Source organism: Ananas comosus, linkage group 5 (assembly GCF_001540865.1).
Source record: "Ananas comosus cultivar F153 linkage group 5, ASM154086v1, whole genome shotgun sequence".
NCBI classification, from domain to species: Eukaryota; Viridiplantae; Streptophyta; class Magnoliopsida; order Poales; family Bromeliaceae; genus Ananas; species Ananas comosus.
This window is the reverse complement of record NC_033625.1, coordinates 3542796-3563715: the sequence shown is the minus strand read 5'-3', so window position 1 is coordinate 3563715 and position 20920 is coordinate 3542796. Positions and strand designations below refer to the sequence as shown.

General features: G+C 38.9%; 3 protein-coding genes and 1 long non-coding RNA gene across 7 annotated transcripts; 3 read left to right on the top strand and 1 right to left on the bottom strand.

Annotated features, from left to right (window-relative positions):
• On the top strand, positions 5110-9052 carry LOC109710103 (transcription factor bHLH144-like). Of its 3 annotated transcripts, none has more exons than XM_020232544.1 (6): positions 5110-5762; positions 5850-5978; positions 6088-6300; positions 6396-6476; positions 7299-8365; positions 8483-9052. In XM_020232544.1, exon 5 carries the CDS (start codon positions 7615-7617, stop codon positions 8344-8346), a length of 732 nt encoding a protein of 243 aa, XP_020088133.1. In that variant the 5' UTR covers positions 5110-5762; positions 5850-5978; positions 6088-6300; positions 6396-6476; positions 7299-7614; the 3' UTR covers positions 8347-8365; positions 8483-9052. The 3 variants fall into 3 exon arrangements, with proteins under 3 accessions (XP_020088133.1, XP_020088134.1, XP_020088132.1); XM_020232545.1 differs by having other exon boundaries at positions 6396-6491; XM_020232543.1 differs by lacking the exon at positions 6396-6476.
• Positions 10043-11869, top strand: LOC109710102 (uncharacterized protein At2g34460, chloroplastic). 2 transcript variants are annotated; one of them, XM_020232542.1, is made up of 5 exons: positions 10043-10436; positions 10519-10635; positions 11110-11160; positions 11281-11382; positions 11470-11869. In XM_020232542.1, exons 1-5 carry the CDS (start codon positions 10137-10139, stop codon positions 11632-11634), a joined length of 735 nt encoding a protein of 244 aa, XP_020088131.1. In that variant the 5' UTR covers positions 10043-10136; the 3' UTR covers positions 11635-11869. The 2 variants fall into 2 exon arrangements, with proteins under 2 accessions (XP_020088131.1, XP_020088130.1); XM_020232541.1 differs by having other exon boundaries at positions 10048-10436; positions 11110-11382.
• LOC109710101 (GDSL esterase/lipase At4g10955-like) lies at positions 12012-14154 on the bottom strand. Its single transcript, XM_020232540.1, has 2 exons — positions 13754-14154; positions 12012-13140 (listed from the first exon to the last, which is right to left on the bottom strand). The coding sequence occupies exons 1-2, from the start codon at positions 14137-14139 to the stop codon at positions 12177-12179; spliced, it is 1350 nt and encodes a 449-aa protein (XP_020088129.1). The 5' UTR covers positions 14140-14154; the 3' UTR covers positions 12012-12176.
• Positions 19304-20411, top strand: LOC109710060. The gene is made up of 2 exons (XR_002216273.1): positions 19304-19923; positions 20170-20411. It is a non-coding gene; the product is annotated as an uncharacterized LOC109710060 (long non-coding RNA).

The following is a 20920-nucleotide window of genomic DNA, read 5'->3' as shown; positions in this document are numbered from 1 at the left end:
TGAAAATCAAAAGGAAAAAGAATGGCATTATTTTCATCATATAAACAAATGACAGGTGATTATTTTGTTAAATAGCAGACCAGTCAGATCAAATTGTATCTTTGTTCATCTTGTATAAAGCTCCTCTCCGGGAAGAGACTGTTTTAAGTTCGATCATGTAAATGTCTGATTTACTCTATATGTTTGATTGTTACAAAATTATTTGGCTTGGGTATTTGATTGGAGATGCATAATGAGATAGTTATCACGATGGATATTTGTTTGGATGAACGAGCATCTTATTCGGTATATCCTTTTGATTTACTCAAGAAGCATGTAGAATTTGGTAGATGAGTGTAATCAACTCTTAACAATGGATACCATATTTGGCCTTCCAATCATTTATTCAGAATAAGATAAATCACCTGTAAGTGAAATATGCTATTTTCCAAAAGCATGTATGTCAAGACCTTTCAATGAGTAAAAATCAAACAATTACACAGGGACATCTTTATACTGAATAAGTTTTCGTCGGAATCTTATTCCACATCCAAACATGACCTGATTGTTATTAAGATGTTGTCAATGTTAATAAGTATGAGTACTTTGGTTAAGTTCTATCCAATTTGTTGTCTTAGCTAAATTCGGGTATTGAAAATTCTTTAAGACATCTAGTTGCTTGAGTAATAGAGGAAGTCCTATATAAAATTTAAATTGTCTTCTTTTTCTTTCTTCCTTCCATTCCTTTGTTAATAGGTATCTTTCTTTGTCGGGGAGTGTACGACGGATCTTGTAATTGTACACTGTATAGGCAATTCTAGTTACTAAATTCTCGTATACAGAATGTGAGGACAATGTTTGGTTCAGTTGGCATTTACTGCTTGTTCTGTTGAAAATCCATTCTTTTCTTTCTTAGGATTTAGCGTCAATCATGTCATATATTTGTATCGATAACTCCATGGATTTCTCTTGTGAGCACTAGTCACTACAGCTTTTTGATACTACAGTATTTCAGTTAAACTATCTCCAAGCAGGCCACAGTTGTTGTATGCCCAATCTCGTGAATTGTGCACATTTCGGATTAAAGCTTTTTATATTCTTTCAGATACCTGCTCTTTTCCATGGCTGAAAAATAAACCCTGATAGGGCTGTGAAATTGAAACCCTTTTCCCAACATTCTCCCACTTTTAGAATGCAAATTATAGTTCAATATCATACAAATCTTGCTGTTAAATTTCTCAATACACTTCAAACTTCCTTTTTCGTCACTCAAAATCTCATGCAGTCATTTAATAACCTTTCCAGTAAGACTGTTGACAGTATATCATCCTTGAAGAAATTCGGAATTCTAGATAATCCCAAAATTTTGAGCACTCTGGAGTTGATTTTCTTCCCTTCATTGCTCTATCAATCAAAATTTAGACCTTTTTTTTTTTTTCTTTTCCTTCTCCTGCTGCTGCTGCTTTTTCCCTCGGCGTGGTCCTTCACTCTAGACTGGAAACTTGTGGAGTGTCTACAAATGAACTACTTGATCAACTCCAAACTTCAGGGAAAACTGCATCTGACAAACTTTGATCCTCAATCCAATCCCTTAAGCCCATGACCACGACAAACCGCAGACCTCGGGCTGTACACAGATCTCAACATGTGTGGAGGGGAGGTGAATTCACAAGCTAAGATCGTTCTGAAACTTGTGACCTCGCCTCACAGACCATACGGGGCTTGTGCGTCGCGACCTGTAGTTAGTCAACTTTAGCTCGTAAACATAAGAGTACGGCATGCTTTATTTGCAGAGATTAGGTTTGGTATTATTAGAAGAATTTTTTACGGAAGAAGAACAAGTTCTTTCTTTGATCTTCTCCAACCAACCCCTTTTTCTTTACATGGATCGCGTCGAGAACGTATTTGGTATGTGGATATTATCTGTCAATTAATTTACTCTAGTTATTATTTCTTCCGACATATAAGTTCATATAAATTCACAACAATCTTCCTTGTCAACCGTGAATCAGTCACCCAATGCAAATGTTTGCTGGTGAATACAATTATGTATTTCTAATTCTATGTACTTTTATGCTTGTGCATGAAATGAGCTCCCCTCCTCCCTTATTGACCTAACCATCAGAGCTCGAGTTTCCACAAACTTATTCCAGCTCAACTTAAATCAAGCGCGAGATAGGCCTTCGATCAATTTCGAGCCAAGCTGAGCTTAGCTTAGGTCGTTAATGCCTCTATAAATGCAACAGAACTACAGAAGTTCTCTATTAGAGTTTCTGGTTTGAAATCCAAAAGCTTCTTAGTCGAACAACTCAATGCCTCCATAAATGTAACAGAACTACACAAGTTCTCTATTGGAGTTTCTGTTTTGAAATCCAAAAGCTTCTTAGTCGAACTCAGTCGAATGTTTTAAGCAACTTTGAACCACTCAAATAACTTAGCTCAACTCGCTCAAACCCAACTCATTCGCCGCGAAATAAATACATACTCAAAGTTGAAGTTTCTGTTTGATTTGGGCCGAGTTAGTTTCTAAAAACTCGAACTCGCGCTTCGCTTTCAAGATCTCTTTTGACGTAAACGGGTCCTTAGATCATCTCGCTAACAATCGGCTCATTTATTTATTTATTTATGCCACAAAATATAGGAAAACTGAAAAGCTTGTATCCGCTGCTTGCGACATCAAAACCAAACCTTTATGGATACATGCGAGGCCGAAGAGGTAGTAATTACTACTAAGCCAGCTAAGAAGCGGTGGGAAGAGGTAAAATTGCTTCACGTTTCACATCATTCCAAATTATGATTCTGGGAGCTGCCCAACCAGCTTTTTGAATATTTTCTTTTTATTATATTTTCGTTCAAAATTTTTCTTTTCTTTTCCTTTTTCTTTTTTCTTTTTCCTTTTTTTGGGGCTTATACCAAGATGGAAATGGAATAGATATCCTCGTATCCAAAGAATCGAAGAGAGGATCTATCCATGGGGGAATAAAAAGCAACAGCTCGGAGCTGGAATGGAATCGAGATCAAATCGAAATCGAAATAAAAAGGCATGAACATGATGATGACCCCATCGCACGGGCTCATCAATGGTGGCGGTCGGTTTTTAACCACAAACGGGACTTTTTCGAATTCTATTTTTCCCGTTCCCTTTTTGTCCCCCATTCTTTAATAAAATATCTCAAACTACCCCCACACTTGCTCAAATTGTTCGTTCGTTAATAAGATATCCCTCTCATTCTTTTTTTCTTTTCTTTTTTTTTTTATTTTTGTTACCCTCAAAATTGATAGATAAGTTTATTGGATCTTCTCACTGTCGACTGAAATTAAAGTTTAATCAACTTTATTTGTCCCTAGTAATGCAACTTTGCTAATATGAATGGATCATTTGTTTCTACTAAGCCGTCTTTACTAGTTGTTACGGAAAGTCGCATTTTTTATTCCACAAATTCTATCTTGGCCTAGATTGATAAAGACTAAATGCATCCGTTTTGGTGATTTCACAAGTATCAACAGCTTACTACTCTAATGCTATAATAAAGTTGTAATGCAAACTGTAATTACAGAAGCACCATAACCCACTTTTTTGGTGCCGATTACCTACATGATTTTTTTTTTCTTTTTTTTTGAGAGATAGATAGCACGCTACCTACTTCGTTTATTTCATTAAGAAATAAATTTAGCTGAAAATGTGAATCAACTAGGATTCGAACTTGGAACCTCGGGTACGTACCAACCATCAAACTCTTTGCCGCTTGCTCTACGGACGGTCAGTCCTACATGAGTTTATTATTTGGTTGCGCGCATTGAGTTATAACTATACATAAATTTAATTTGATGTCCGAATTGATGCATTTGAATTCAACTTCAACTATAATGATTGAAACTTATATCCAATTTGATCACGATCATAAGTACATCAATTGAAAAGATCTAGCAACTTAAAATAAAAAATAAGCGGTGAAAATAATATCACCATTTCATATATAAGTGATAAAATTTTATAAATATAATTTTTAGCTATATACAACTATACAAATTAATTATATCCCGCCAAACAAAATTATATTTATAGCTACTACAAACTTAGCATGAATTATGTGAGATTTGATGTATCTTTTTACCTGAAAATTTTACGACAAAAAAAAAAAAGCTAAAAGAAGTTCGATCGTAATGAGAAGAGAAGTTCGCGAGGCATAGTTCGGAAATTTTTTCAAGACAAGAAGGACAAAAATGGCAAAAAAAAATAAAAATAAAAATAAAAAAAGGCGCCCCACAAAAACGGGGTGGGGGGATGGATGGGAGAGAGAGAGAGAGAGGGGGAGGTATGCGGCCGCGCGGCGTCGCCTGCCTGGGGCTGGCTGTCCACTCCGTATTTCCACCCAACCGTATCACACCCAGCTCTCCTCCCGGTGTCGGTGTGGTCCACCTCACCCCCCCTCCTTTATGCGCCCGACGCGAGGATGATATAATGACTACGATCATGGCCCCTCCACCCCCCTCTGCCCTCTCCCCCCTCCCCTCCCATCCATTTCAATTATTATTATCATGCAATGCAATGCAATGCAATGCATGCACTCCCACCCTCCTTGTTTTTGTTTGTTCGGCTAGCTGGCCCCTCCCGCCTCTGCTGCTTCTGTTGTCTTCTCATATTTATATTTAATAAAACTAAAACATTCCATAGAATAAAAATAAATTACAGCTATGCTTTGCATCGAAAGAAAATAAAATTTTGAATTTTATTAAAAATATTTTGAGCAAGTTTTTAGTGAAGTGTTCCGATTAGGTTGCTAGTAGTTCTTAAAGTTAAATAGGTAGGTGGTTGAATAGTATGATCCAACGGATAAAAATAGTTAAAAGGTTTAAATTTAACGGTCGAAAATTTATGAATATAAAATGGTATATACTTATAAAGGTATAGTAATCGAATTTTATATATATATATTATAGTTCAGTCTCTATCAACAGGTTCAAATTATAAAATTTTAAATATTTTTTTTTTATGAGATATGTATGTGGAATAGAATTGCTGCCTGCAGATGAGATAAGGAGAGTAATAGATCCGGTGCACGGGCAGCGGTGCATGCAGTCAGCACCCCGCCCCTCTCTCCTTCCTCTTCTTCTCTTCTCTCTCTCTCTCTCCGACAGCAGCAAAATATCAGACAGCGATCACGACGTCCCCCGAATCACGCGGGCCCCACAGAAGGATGAAGGGAAGGGAAGGGGGGAGAGAGAGAGGGAGGAAGAGGAAGCGAATCCGCGGTCACGCGCGCGCCCTCGATCCGACGGCTGTCCTCCAATCCCCGACCGGGCGGTGATCTCGGGCTCGCCCTCCGAGGCGCCAGATCGGACGGCGCCGAGGCCTTCTTCCATCCCGCTCGTGCAGAGAAACATATCATATCATCTCGTCTCATATGCATACGCACACGACAAGCGCCCGAAGAGAAAAGAAGAGAGAGAGAGGGGGGACTGGGGGAGGAAGGGCACGCGCACCCAAAACTCATCCATTCGCCCCCACGCCCTCATTCATTATCTCCCTCCATCGTCCCCTTTTTTTCTTTTTTTTCAAAAAAAAAAAACACCCCAACAAACATAATTTTTTTTTTTTAAAAAAAATTTATTTTTTTATTTTTTATTAAAAAAAATTAAAACAAAAAGAGGAAACTCTCTCTTTTTATACCCTCTGAAGGGCTTTAAAATCCCACGCCACTCTCGACTACTACCTCCTCCTCCTCCTCCTCCTCTTCTTCTTCCTCTGTTTACCAGGATTTGGAGACTCGAATTTTCGCAGGGTCTCTCTCTCTAAACAATTCAAATATCCTTTCATCTTAAATTCACGCGATTCTTCTTCTTACTCAGATCGATCAATCAAATTACAGGGTTTGAAGAAGAAGAAGAAGAAGCAGCAGCAGCAGCAGCAGCAGCAGCAGAGAAGTTTTAAACGACAACATGCCGTGGGTGTGGCTGTTCGGGAGCAACCGCTTGGTGGTCTTCTTCCGCGTCATTCTGTGAGCTTCGACTCTCCCTCTCTCGCTCCGAATCTCTTCGAATTCTCGGATTGCTTTACACAAATTAATGAAGTCGTGACGACGATCGTTCCTTTTGGTTTGCTTGCAGGTGATCAGATCGAGTTCCCGGTCTCAACTGCTGAGACGGTTGTTTTTCGTTTTGTAGGGTGGTGGGGGGAGGGGGGAATTGGTTGGTTTTGGTTCTGCGGGAATGAGAATGTGCATTGCGCTCAATCTCACGAGATATCGCACGGTTAGGGTTGGAGAGATCATTATGAAAGCACGAGTCGTCGCCTACTCCCAGCTAGTCCGAATTTGTCAGGTGAAAACTTTTTTAAAAACTGGAATTGTTTCAATCTCTTCTTCTTCTTCTTCGAACTGCTTATAATTTTGCATTTGCTGTAAATCTTTTTACAGCGTAAGTACATGTTCTTTGGTTTGTTACCAATCAGATACTGATTCTGATACGTCCGTGCATCGCACTGCTACATTAAAATGGTGAGGGGTGAAAATGTATGTATCTGTTTCGTGATATACATATTACAGCAGAGGAGTATAACTGTATGAGAGACCTTTTTAAGCATAGGGAAATGTAGTGACATGCTTGTTGTGTATATTGAAATATAGACGCGTGTGGAGTAGCTTAACATGTTTATAATTAGTATACGAATACAAATACTTGTATGTATCTATTTTTTTTATTTTTTATTTTGGAGAGAGATAGGTAGCACGCTACCCGCTTCGTTTATTTCATTTAGAAATAAACTTAGCTGGAAAATGTGAATCAATTAGGATTCGAACTTGGGAACTCGGGTACCAACCACCAAGCCCTTTGCCACTTGCTTTAGGGACGGTCAGTTACTTGTATGTATCTATGTCGACATCTTTGTCTCAAAAGGTTGTAACAGAGTTAAGCTTGTTGCTTAAGCCTGTTACGTAGCCTCCCTACAAGCAAGTTTTGCTTCTTCAAATGGAGACATTCGACATAAATATGCGCTGTGTTCATGTATTAATAGAACTTTATTTGACCCCTGTTATCCACGATTCGAGTACAAAAAATTATTTCTGATTAATGTACTTCTGTTGGATACATATTTGCTCTGATTCATATCTATTTGCAGAAACTCTGTTGCTTGTTATATCTATTGTTTATTCGTAAGTTAATTTACATGCATGTAGACCTAGTGTTTTTGTTATATTATTGTGCTTCCAATGATATGGTTCCACTAATGCTTTGGTATTCCAACGGTAGGCGTTTTATGTTATACTATTGTGCTTCCAATGATATGGTTCCACTAATGCTTTGGTATTCCAATGTAGGCTGAATACTTCCGCCAGCTACTTAAGCCCGTTACGTAGAATCAGTAGACAACCTGTGATCAGTTTTGGCTTTTAGACTCGTCAAACACACGGCAAAATTTGGTTTCAGACTTCATCAATCGCAACGCAAAGGGAGAAGAAACAAAGTCTTGGGAATGACAGACGCGCGATAGATAAGCTCCTTCCTCACCTGCTAAGCGGCGACTCTGCTTCAAACAAGAACTCGAGAGAAAAATCCACGGTTTTCCGGTAGTCACAGCCATTTGATCGCTCACAGCAACTACATCATAAAAGTTCTAAACACAGTAGCGATCTAATGCAGAGTGACCCTAGATTCTTTGGTGGAACGACCTCTCCACCCCCTGCAGGAGCTCTTTACAATAACGGTGTCCCTGCAGTAGCCCCTGGCTTCGACGACTCTCTCGTAGGCAGGAATTATCATGACTTTCCTGCTCCGCTTAACCAAGTCGAGTTCCAGCCCTCCGAGACCTGCCCCAAGAACTTTGTAATCTTCGATCAGACGTACAACAAAAGCAGGGTCATGTTCCACCCTTCTTTGGCCCACAAATTTGGGTCCCCAAGCTTCAACGTCTACGGAACTCATGCCCATGAGGCGGGAAAAAGCACTTACAGAGACAACGAATACGAGGAAGATTACTCGACTCAGTACCACAAAGAGGATACGGAAGAGATTGATGCGTTGTTGAGTTCGGAAGAAGGGGAGGAAGACGATGTGGTGAGCACCGGAAGGACCCCGAGCTACCGTAGCGGCAGCTCGCCAGATTCGTCATGCTCGTCGTCAAACGGAAGGAAGGCTGGCAAGATGAAGTCCACTTATAGCCACAATGTTCCCTCCGGAAGCGGAAGCAATGGAAGCAACAGCGAGCGAAAGAGGGAGAGAATGAAGAAGATGGTGAGAACACTTAAGGGAATTATCCCGGGTGGAGACCAGATGGATACCCCTGCCGTTCTCGACGAAGCTGTTCGGTACCTGAAATCACTCAAAGTAGAAGTAAAGAAACTCGGAGTGCACAACTCCGGCAGCTGAGCAGTAACAATCATGCATGGTAAATCTTTTCTTTTCCCCCTTGCAACTACTTTTGTAGCAAGGTTACAATCTTAAAGAAGGAATCTTACTCTCTTTTGCTAAAAATCTAATAGAATGAACTGTTGCTATTGTGCAGTGTGATGATTCGGTGCGCCCTTTTCTGCCCCACGTTCCGTTACGGCTTTATGCCTCATGATAAATGGATGGGAGGGAGAATAGTGCTTTGTCTAGTGATAAGGGATGGAAGTGGGGGCAAAAGGGCAATAGGAACAAAGAGAGAGGAGGATGCTTCCTTTTCCTTTGCGGTGGGCCTCCCTTTGTTGGCGACGGTGTTCGAGCATTGTAGCGTGCGGTCTTGTGCTTTGCTTTGCTTTGCTTTGCTTTGTTTTGTTTTGTTTGCTCCTTTTACGCGAGGAGTGGCTTAGTGTTGCCATGATGATACTGTGTTACTATCTCTCTCTCTCTTTTTCATGTTGGGTATGGCACTACTAATCCATCTTCTACTTCTTTTTTTTCTCTTCTGGTTGTCACTTTTTATTTAAGCATGAAACTCTTACTCTTTAATTAGGTCTATATAATATAGTTACGGCTGTCGCGCTTTTTGGTGGTTCTTAACTCTATGTTTCATGGTTATAGTACTAATGATGTCTGCTTCTGTAATAGCTTTCTTTTATAAGGTTAATGTTGATAATAATTATGTTGTGCGCATGTGTGTGGTGTGTGTGTGTTAGAAAAGGACTAATTGTCATCTTAATTTTCTAATCCAAGTTTCTTTATTCGATGTACAAGAAAAGCATGTATCGCTCAAAAAGTTTTCTCTTGGATCTCTTGTTAACCACTTAAGTAGTCTGATTTTTCGAATTTGGCTGACCCTGTTCACCATGTCGCTGAGCTTTTTTGGCAGTTGTTTAAAGTGCTTATATAATTTATTTACAATCATAAAACAGTTTATTCTTCTTGGTTTATTCTTCTCGGTTTACGATTTTGGTTCAAGGTTATTTTTCAATTCTTAAAATCTAATTTAATCATAAAGCTCGTCTTCTATACAATTAGCAAATCCGATAAGAAATGGTACTATTTTTAGCTTCAAAGATTGGTATTTGGAATGTTGAGATAGTGGAGCGCTGATAAATGCTAATGGGTCAAAAATTTGAGCTTTTAAATTATATGTATTTTAATAGTTACGTTATATTCTTTTGGTTCCATGGATTTGGACTGGACCTGAATTGTAACAATGGCCTATATTGAGGGATCAGCTGGTGTGTGAAAACGCAGTTAAAAATAAAAAAAATAAAAAAAAAAAATCCATGATATATAGCATGTTGTAGTTCCATTAACCATTATTAAAAATTTTCACAGAAGGTGAAAATATACGGAGATCCCTCAACTATAGGCCATTGTGAAACTGAACCTTCAACTTCAAAATTTTCAATACGCATCCCTTCAACAGTTCAACTTCTCATTTCTTAAAAATTTAGTTAAAAATTTTATTAAATTTTAGTCCAAAATAATGTAAATTATTAAATTTGATGAAATTACTAATTAATTCACATCATCTTATTCCAAAAATGTAAGGCCAAGGGAATATAAATTAAAAAAGAATTTACAAATGAGGAGCCTACTCCATTCAGAATCGCTCACAATAGTGTGGATTGGATCGTATTCGAGTTCGGTTAATTACGACCCAAACTCGAGCATTCGATTTACAAACGAGTGAGGGATAGGCGATACAGAAGCGAATACGCTGAAAACGTTGATTAAAAAATAAAAAATAAAAAAAAAAAAAGATAATGCTTGCTCTCCGTAGAATTATTATCCCTTACTCAACTCTCGCCTTCCCCGTTGTCATCAAATTTTCGCCTCCGAAGATGCAGGCTATGGCTACGAGCTCCGACGCGATAGAGCTCGAGGAGGAGAAGGAGGGGGAGGAGGAGAAGAAGAAGAGGAATATTTTTGTAGCGGGGTCGACGGGGCGGACTGGCAGGAGAATCGTGGAGAAGTTGCTGTCCAGAGGGTTTGCCGTCAGGGCGGGCGCCACCGACCTCGACAGGGCCGGAAGCAGCCTCCCTCAGAGCCCCGACCTGCAGCTCGTCAGTTTCGGCAAAAGCTCCAGAAATTTTTTTTAGCTTTTTGAAGTTGGATTTCTGTTGATCTCTCTGAATTCTCGGGCAGGTGAGGGCCGACGTCACGGAGGGGGCGGACAAGTTGGCCCAGGCGATTGGCGGCGCCGACGCCGTGGTTTGCGCTACAGGATTCAGGCGATCGTGGGATCTTTTTGCCCCCTGGAAGGTTAGTTTTGAAGAGATTCCTGTGAAAATGTATATAATGCTTCGATGCTTTGGACATGTTGAATTAGGATTGATGCTAGCTAGTTGAGTTTACACTCGTGGAGAAGTGCAGCTCATTACAATGAACAGCGCGAAACCCCAATAAATTTTTCGTTTACAATCTCTCCGAATTTTGTCAAAGCCGCAACATAATGTGAGCCGAATTTTGTCAAGCTGCGCAGTTTGAAGTGAGTCAGGTCTACTAAGAATTTGAGACACATCTAGTCGATAAAAAAAAAAAAAAAAAAAAAAAAAAAAAAAAAAAAAAAAAAAACTCCTTTCTCAGGTGAAGCATGCATGGCAGACTCAAATCATGAAAACCATAATTGAGATGACATTTGCTGCAGATGCATAGCCGCTAAGTCGTTCTGAGTTTCAATTTACCATATCAGAAGGTTTACTAGACCATAACAAACAGAGAAGCATTTGGATGTAGGTAGACAACCTCGGCACGGTGAACCTCGTGGAGGCATGTCGGAAAGCTGGGGTGAACAGATTCATACTTATCAGTTCAATTCTGGTCAATGGAGCGGCGATGGGCCAAATCCTGAATCCAGCTTATATTGTTCTCAATGTGTTTGGACTGACATTAATAGCAAAACTGCAGGCCGAGCAATACGTTAGAAAATCTGGTATTAATTACACAATTATACGACCCGGCGGCTTAAGGGACGAACCCGCTGCTGGAAATATAATCATGGAACCGGAGGTAACTTTTGATTAATTTCGAATTGCCTCTAGCTCTTTCGGTCGTATTTTTGAAGTTCCCCTGAATTTCGATCGACATGCTTTGTAGGATACGCTCTATGAAGGTTCAATATCCAGAGATCAGGTGGCAGATGTTGCAGTCGAAGCGTTGGAGTGCCCAGAGTCCTTCTACAAAGTTGTTGAGATTGTTGCACGTGCTGACACTCCAAATCGCTCAATCAAGGATTTATTCAGTTCTATCAAGCAAAAGTAATCTCTTCTGATCGATGATATATAGTATTGTGTGATTATGGTTTATCCCTTCTTTTTTTCCCATTTGAGTTACATTTCTCCCCTGTATCTTTGATTGTTAATATGGATGTCAAGAAGAGCTGTTGCAGAGTGATAAATTTGGCATGTATTATAGGTTGAGATTTATATTGTGATAATTGTCAAGAAAAAGCATCAATAAGCAAGCCATAATTGGAGATATTATTATTCACCATGTATGCGCGATTGCACTATATATGTTAATACTAGTTCCTTTATGAATTAACCTGTGGTTGCTCGACGCAGGAAACAAAGCAATTCAAGATTGTTACCATGAGTAATATAGCAGCAAACGCTAGGATCATGATTTGGCTAACCACATGCAATAGTAACTCGATTTCAAATAGAACACTGACTTAAAAAGAAGTAATTACAGTTGCGAGGTGCATGTCGCATTTTCCTCCCACATGAACTAAATCTTTACAATCAATCCTGCTTGTGCAAGGAACTCCAAAGAAGAAAAACACTAGCTGCCTTATATAGGTGTTAGTGCTGCGGGTTGGCGGTATACAGCGACCTTAGCTGCCTGTTCAGGAGCTTGCTGTCGTGGACAACCGTTTGCAACTCAATATCGTCAGACCACCATTGCTGCAACCCATGAGCTTCTAGAAACTTCTTTGGCCCTTTAGACAACAGAATCCGCTTTGCGGCTGCAGCAGCAGCACTGCTACTACCTGTCGTTTCTGGTTTGTCGGGAGAAGTATCAGTTGCAGCTCCCGAGCGATCTGTATAGTAGCAGCAAATGTAGTCGCTGTTATTCACGTACAAATACGGCATCCATTTCTCAGCTTCTGCACGTACTCTATTCCCTTCTACTGCAGCTGCAGCAACAATTCCATCGCTGGAAGCCCTCGCGGCTCTAAATTGCTTCCAGGCTTTGCCAGCCTTCTCCCCCGCAATCCGTAGGGTCATGGCAAGCGAAACCGACGGGGGATTGAACAGATGGCACTCCACGAATACACCTTCCTTTGCAAGGGCTTTGCCGACCTGAAGCGCAAAGCTGGCTCCCAGCGAGTGCCCGCCTATGCACACATTGTTACCTCCATATCTCTCGATGGCATGCTTCACCGCATCCAGAGCTCCATTAAAGCGCACCGAGCCCTTCAAGCTCTCCCATGCCAGGTACCGAAGATCATCCTCGATATCTCTTCTCGCAGTAGGGCTCTTCAGAAGCGTTCCCCTGAGCGCAAGCACGGCTCTGGGGGCACCAAGCGGTCTCATTACCACGAGATCGGACATGGCAGCCAAGCGGTCCCATTCAAGAACGGCGCCATAAATCGAACCGTCTCTTTCGTCAACGAGAACCTGCACCAGCTTATACTTGAAAGGCTTCCACCACTTCGGGGCGAGACCGTCATCGCCCATTCTGTTTTCTTGCCTATCTAGCTCGAGCAAGTACGCAACCTGTACGAAGCATGATATCGCCATCCGCTTGTATTTCGGATCCCTCCTGCAAGTATAAGCACTGCTCAGTTATGAACCTGCGTCTGCACTTAAAATTGAAAGCGAATGAGGTCCGGGACTCAAAAAGCATGCTATACTTTTTTTTAAATTTCAGAGGACCAAGTTACCTTCTCGCACGAAATACTGCGTCAATTTTGATCTTGAACTCAATTACCGCCCCAGATATGTTCAGAATATACTTGGGATATTCGGATATAAAACTTCACTAAAATAAACAGGCATGTCTCATGGAAATGCAACTTAAAAAGCAATTCGTGAACTAGATAAAAGAGATTTACTTCTTTAGCAGGGCAACCAAAGTTCATACTACATAGTTTTTTTTACCATGCAACCTATTCAATTTATACAATCTTATTTTATTAAACAAAACCAGCATCATCCAGCAACTACACTTTTGTGCATTTCGCATCCGAAAACTCGACAATTATGAACAACAACTACTGCAAATCTTTTAACCTATTAAACAAACAGGATTGAGATTGATGCAACTGTTTATGCAGGGAATGAACGAAACCACACATTGTTCTGCATTGGGAACCGAACACCATTCTGAATCAATCAGGAAAAAAAATAATAAAACCGATCAAATAGAGAATTACCAGTTAGAACTGATGAGATCTCTCCAGTTAGGGGAGGGGAGGTTGCGAGGGCCGGAGACGCGGAAATCGTAAGGATGCGCTCCTCCCTCCATTATTTCCCCAACTTCGGCCGCTATCTTCCCCATCGCCACATCACCACCGCTCCCTTCTGCTGTGCCAACATCTCCCCCTCCTCCTCCTCCTTTTGCTTCTTCCTTCTTGACACTCCTTCCTACCGATTTTTTCATGGCGTCGCCGACGAACGCACGAGGAGTCGAGAAATGGGCGACGAAGTGAAACCAGGGCCGCAGAGGCTCATCCACTAGTCCCTCCTGTCCGAGTCTTGCTTCCCAAGTTATTGCCTGCTCCCGGTCCACTCCTACATGTTGGCTTAAATGAGCAAGCATCCTGTTCTGTGACAGGAGGTCATGTTATGCTAAGTCATGTTCGAAATGGCGTGAGGCCGGTTAGGCCGAGTCTTGTTCCAAGTGGCGTGAGGCCGGTTGGATCGAGTCATGTTCGAAGTGGCGTGAGACTGATTGGACCGAGTCATACTCGCGGGCGCTGTATCTGTACGCTTTAAGTAAATTGGTTGCTTATTTTTGACAGCTCGAGTTTTTGGGATTAATAGTTAGCGCCAATGATCCGACATTATATCTACGAAATTTTATAAACTGTGTCAATAAAATTTTATTTGGCTAAATATTGATGTACTGAACCGTTTGTTACCGGTATAAAAGAGGCAAGACGTTTTAATTATTATTGCGTCATCGATTATGGTGTTAATATTTAATCAATTAAATTATTGAGAATCATAATACACGTATCTTATAATTTTAGAACCAGATATGTAATTTAGTCGAAATGTTATTAATATATATATTAAATTCGTCTTATGTCGAATAATATTTTAGATGGTATTATATGAAAGCAAACTCAAAATTCTATCCATTTTAAAATGTTATTTGTAGCTTACTGCTATTTATTACTTCATCACATGACATTAGTTATACATCAGCAAAAAATTAAGAAGTTAGATAAAATGGGGATTTAACAGCCCAATTGATTGCGCAACTAATAAACGGGGGACTGATGGGGGCCATGTATGTAGCATAACATATATTGCTGGTGCAGAATTGTGTGGGTGCACCGGGTGCATGAATCCATTTCCCGTCCCACTGGGCTGGGCCGAAGATTCCTACGCTGAATTAATTTACGAGTCTCAACCGCGTGCGACGCGTTCGAGACTTCGAGCAGCCATAAATTTGAGAAGCTTCCAGCCATCAAACTTTTTTTTAAAAAAAAAAAATATTATTTTGCTTTTATTTCCTTTTGACCCGGTCTTTTGTCTTGATGCTCTCTCCTCTTGATTTAAAAAAAAAATATATATGGCATATTATTCGTTTAGTTTAAAATTTTAGAAATAAACTTAAGTACAAATATGAATACACCAGAATTCGAATATAGAATCTCGAGTATCAAACACAAAATTCTTTACCTTTTATGCCAGAGACGGCCTCTCTCCTTTTTATTTGTGAAATAAGGCTGCGAAAGAACTAGCCAGCAATTGTAGCATACTTGCACTTCAGGGAGATTGGTGAGAAAACACAATAAATTCATATGTAATATTATATTGTGCTTTTGTTGATTCCCTTATGCTATAATTTTCGCGAATCCACTGATTTATTATTTTCATTCTATATGTATTATGTATTTAGCCTAAAGTGTTATATGGTGATCAATACCAAACATATCCTTAGGTATCTTGGTTGCGATCCAATAAACTAGCGATTGAGCCCATGATACAATAACAAGTTTTTAAAAATAAACGCGAGAGCTCACTCTCACATCATTTTTTGGCAATGCAAAATCCAAATTGATAGTTGGCACTGTCAAGCACGATTTAAATTATTTAATGTTTTTAGAAATTAAATTTTATGGTTTTGAAATGTTATTATCCTAGTGTCAAGTAGCTAGTCTTAAATTCACTTATATATGACCTATTGAAATTTTTTAATTTTGAGATCATTTGATTCATTTGGCTAATAAACAAATAATACTATAAAATTAAAAAATTAAAAAATTTAAATAATTTGGATTAAATTTAACCGTGTAAATTGTTGACTAATCTATCACCGGAAATAACGGGGAAGTAAACAACTTTAGTGCTCCGTATATATAGACATAACTCAGCTTGCTTAATACCTTTGGTCGTTGTATCAATATGTAAGGCCGGTCATGTCAAATGAACTTGTTCAAGAAAAGTTAACGAACCAGACGGGTCTGATATTTGTTGAAAAATGATACAAAATTAATTCATGACGTTAATGGGCGTGGTTTGTAAAATGATATGATATTAATTTCATATAGTTAATCATGTGGTTCACCACATTACAAGTCGAATTGACTATTCTTTGGTCTTGTAATTAGAGGACTGATGCAGGGGAAAACACCTACGGTTTTGACTAGGTTTTTAAGAACTACTGTATAAGCGGGGACGGAGATGTTGTGAACGGGACTGCTCATGAATCAATTAAAAAGAAAAATTTCCTCTTGTTTAAACTTTTTATTTCTAAATATGCATATGCAGTAATATATATATCGCTTCTGTATATTCGTATACATGCATTTATATTTTAGCAGCTTCTACCTACAATATACACAAACAATCACCTTGCTCGAAGAAATACGGCAAATTAATCAGCCTAGTACTCGGAGTTCATTTTTAAAGTTGGAGCTAGCGTAGTGTCATTTCGAAGTATATTTTTTTGAGAGATAGATAGCGCGCTACCCGCTTTGTTTATTTCATTTAGAAATAAACTTAACTGGAAATGTGAATCAATTAGAATTTGAACTTGGGACATCGGGTACCAACCACCAAATCATTTGGAAGTATATTAACTCTTGTTATCAACTGTAGCTGGTGCGATTGGCTGAGAACTTAATATTTCAAATTTGATGTTTAATCATTTTACATTTTTATTAATATTTATTTTTTAAAAAAATAAACGAAACAAATAACTTGCTATTTTCTCTCTCTTTCACAAAAAAAAAAGTGCTTGTTTGTTTGGTTAGAATGAGATATGCTTAGAAAATTAACCTACTCCAACCTAGTTAATTAGCAAATAGTAGAGGACCTGCAGCTGCTGGATATATAACACAATGAAAGGAATGATGACCCTACAGCCACCCATCACAGAAGGAGAAGAGCCCTAGCTACTCAATGAATCCAGGGGTTGTGCCCTTCATCAGATGGGCACCTTTCTCGACAAGGTGTCTGCAAAAGTTTCTTTCCCCTTTCATCATTTGTGCACCCTAAATTGTCTTATGTCAACAGAGACTAATTAGCCCCTGCCATGAATATGATCACCACTCTTCTGATCATATCCTGCCTCATATTATGGCTCCACTTCCCATGGAAAACTGGCCTTCTCTTAAAAGTCCACCAGTACACACTATTCATAGTAACTTTTTCACAGTTGGCCCCTTTAAAGATGAGAGAGAGAGAGAGAGAGAGAGAGAGAAAGGGTTGGGGTAAGCTTAGAAATTTAAGTTTCAAGCATTCAAAAAGCAAGAGAACGCTTCACCCTAGCTCCTCCCTCCCAGTGCAGTTCATATGCACTTATTACTATTCTCTAGTCATCGACCACGTGTTTGCTTCACCGAAAATAAAACTCAATTTATGCTAAATTTTTGAGTTAAAATAGAGTAGATGTTAAAAAATAAAAAAATAAAAAACTACTGTTTGTTTGTGTAGCTGTAAAATTAAAATTTTTTTAGTTATCCTATTTATTTGGCAAGAAGTGAATAGTGTAAAAACCGGAGATATGAAAAATTAGTTAATATTTTTGTTTATTTTGTTCTCATTTTTTTCGTACGTTATTTTAGAGAGCTTGAGTTTCAGCCGAAGATAAAGTTATGATAAATTAAACAATGAAAGTTGATATTTACCGTCTTAAACCATTTCAACCCTCTCCATTTTTCAGTGGAACAAATACACAATAGCAAAATCTACATTTTATAAGTTACATAGTAAGAAAATTACAGTACTACTAATTGACATTTTTGTAAAATGGGAAACTTACCGTCACATTTGAGGGCAGGTTACCGGGAAACAATATTTAAAAACCACAGAATGGTAAGGATGTAACTCTGAGCCATTTGTAGGATACTAAACTGTAAATCCGCTAGCTATACTACAAAAAGTTTTCTGACGATATTGTTTCGTAGCCTCTTCAATTCAAACGGCCTTAGATTAAATTCTCCATATTCTTCATTTAAAACAGTATAACTTTATGTTTGTTTTTTTTATAATTTTTATATAAAGTAATTAAATATTAAACTTGAAATTTTAAATACCGACCATTAAATTTATAGCCAAACTGCATTAGGTGCGGTCGGTATAAACTTTAAACCACTTTTTGCTTTGCATTGCATTGCTTCTAAGGTGGTGTTGGATAAGGACGTGAGAGAAGCAAAGGGGGGGGGGGGGGGGGGGGGNAAGAGCTCGTTAAAGGTGTACATTTTTTTTTTTTTTTTTTTTTTTTTTTTTGCGTGCGTGTGCTACGTGTGGTGTGCAAGAGAGCTAGCTTGTTTCTTATGCAAAGCTAGGTGTACCTACTTTCCGTGCTCCTCTCACCTGCTCGCACGCTGCAGCGTGCACGGCTACGAAAAATAATGCTCGACTACGTTCTCCTTTCGTAGCGCCAGCAATAGTCCGACCCAAGCATCAAAAACAGTTAGACGCACGAAGTGCATCCGGCAGGGAGTGCACAAGCGAAGAGACCAGGGTGTGTTGGAATTAACGATCTCGATAGGAGGTTTACACACGCTCACCCCGGGACGTAAATTTTCAGGTGCGCAATAATTGGGGAGTGGTGCGGCTTGTCGAAACTGATTCGAACCAGACACCGAGTAGGCGGGGATGGGATGGTCGAGTTGCGGTATAATGAATCCGGAACTGCCAATCGCGCACGATATAATTACTGTGGTCCCGTGTTAATTAATACGAAGAATTTTGCTGTACTCACTCACAATTACGTGCATATCAAATTATAGCGTATGTGTGATTTAAGAGACTATCGTACAAATTTTACTTGAATTGAAATGATCATTTGATCTGCTTAAATATGTCAAAGCTATCGAGTCAGTAGAAGTCGATTGAGGCTTGTGGTCCTACAGGCGCAATGTTGTGTGTGTGGTATGTTGCTATTGGAGTAGTACAATGAAATTTCTCTTGAACGTAAAGTAATATTAGAAGAAGCACTATAATAAATTTCCTTTCAGCAACTTAATTTTTTAAAAAAAGTGGAATCTGCAATTCTGATCTTCTTATTTTTTCACACTCAAAATCATATTTCCAATTCTGCTGCTGTAAAGGTTTCAATTTGTTTTATTATTATTAAAATATTTACTGTAAATAATTACCGCTAAAACAAATGACAGAAATAGAGCCAAATAAAATTTGCCAATAATGTTAAAGCAAAGTAATTAGTAGATAGAAAAGGTGCAACTTAAGGGAGGGATGTGGGGGGCTTAGATCCATAAATTGCACTTATTTTCCTACTTCTTTGCCCCCCTCAACTTCATCTCTACCAGTCTTCCACTCTCAAGCTCAAAGGCCATGACTGCAGGTCGCAATCCAGCGAGGACTGCTGCCGTATAAAGGGAGACTCTCTCTCTCTCTCTCTCTCTCTCTCTCTCTCTCTCTCTCTCGCTAAAATCTCTATCTTTCGCATGTTGGGATGCATGTTTTTGCTCAAGACCGCGCAACGCTTCCATATGACACCGCATCGTCGTGCCGGCCTATCCATATATCCATATTCATCAGTAATATATAGAATCGGTCGAGCGACAAGAAGAAGAAGAAGAAGAAGAAGAAGAAGCAGAAGAAGAGGATAGGCCTGAACGTCGATGCGCTGATTATGGTTAAGCTGTGCGGTCTTGCGCAAGATCATGCATGACCCTCACTCCCTCTTCCCGTATCATCATCTCATCATATGAAGATTTGGTGCACATATAGATAACATAGTTTTTAAAGTGACACATGTAGCGCCTCCCCTAACCTTGACTCTCTTTATGTTTAACTTCCTCTCCGAACAGATCGAGTTCAAACAGATCTAAATTAAGCCAATTGTGCTCTAAGCAGTACTCGCGCGGCGCAAAACCAACATCTCAAATGAAATATTCAGGTACATGTACGCACTACTGTTCCTTCATTATTTCCTCGGTCTTATTTGGATAAATAAATAGAAGAATAATAATAAAAAAACTATTCTAATTTGTCTTTTTTTCTTTCTTTCTTTCTTCTATTTGTCTAAAGGAAGTGTAAAACCTTATCAAGCACTTTTTATTTTAGTTTTTTTCCCACTCGCACTAATTTTACAGTTCTAGATCACTCCACTATTTTTTTTTATTTTTTATTTTGGGTAATGAAGTTAATTTGCACCGGAGAATATTACAGACAAGAAAAGCTCCTCCCCTCGGGGGGGTGGAGAGGACTGGACAAGTCTGCAATCCGACAAACCCATATCTCCGCCCGCCTTCCCACCACCCATCAACTCCGCGAAGAATTTGGCAATCTTCTTCCATGTGCAGTTCGGCGTAGATTCCGAACGACACATCAGCGCTCCTTTTCTTGTTTCTCTCCATTTCAATTGCCGGAATTGCTTAACAATCACTGGATCATTTACAAAGTGCTACTAGTATACCTGCTCAATTAGTAAGCTTACTACAAAAAGAAATATTTAAAATATTTGATAAACTTTAGAATAAGTTAATTCTTATGAAAATTGAAAGTTTAGAAATAAATATACTTAGTTATTTACCGATGTTTATATATGCTTGTACATGAATTTCAAAGGAAAAATATATATATATATAGTACAATTGCAGTGCAAGTCTCCGAGATTCGTCAGTGTTAGAGGTCACAAATCATGTCTCTGTCTGATTGTAGAATAATTTATTCATATGAGATTTTTCTAGTATAATTGTAATTAAAAAGTTTTATTTTTATTTATTCAAAAGTTTTGTTTTTAGAATACTTTTTATGAGGTGATTTATTTTATTTTAAAAAAATAACTTGAATACTGAATATGATATTCCATTCCAATCATTTGATTACATCGTATATTTATCGTAGGATTAATTTCATACAGCTCTCTATAAATATAGTAAATGACAAATATA

Bases quoted from the DNA above. Each gene is read 5' to 3' on its own strand.
- LOC109710103 (XM_020232543.1), top strand. From the start codon at position 7,615: ATGCAGAGTGACCCTAGATTCTTTGGTGGAACGACCTCTCCACCCCCT.
- LOC109710102 (XM_020232541.1), top strand. From the start codon at position 10,137: ATGCTTGCTCTCCGTAGAATTATTATCCCTTACTCAACTCTCGCCTTC. The intron at 10,636-11,109 runs GTTAGTTTTGAA...ATTTGGATGTAG, and splicing joins ATCTTTTTGCCCCCTGGAAG to GTAGACAACCTCGGCACGGT. The intron at 11,383-11,469 runs GTAACTTTTGAT...CATGCTTTGTAG, and splicing joins ATATAATCATGGAACCGGAG to GATACGCTCTATGAAGGTTC.
- LOC109710101 (XM_020232540.1), bottom strand. From the start codon at position 14,139: ATGCTTGCTCATTTAAGCCAACATGTAGGAGTGGACCGGGAGCAGGCA. The intron at 13,141-13,753 runs GTAATTCTCTAT...TTATACTTGCAG, and splicing joins GATCTCATCAGTTCTAACTG to GAGGGATCCGAAATACAAGC.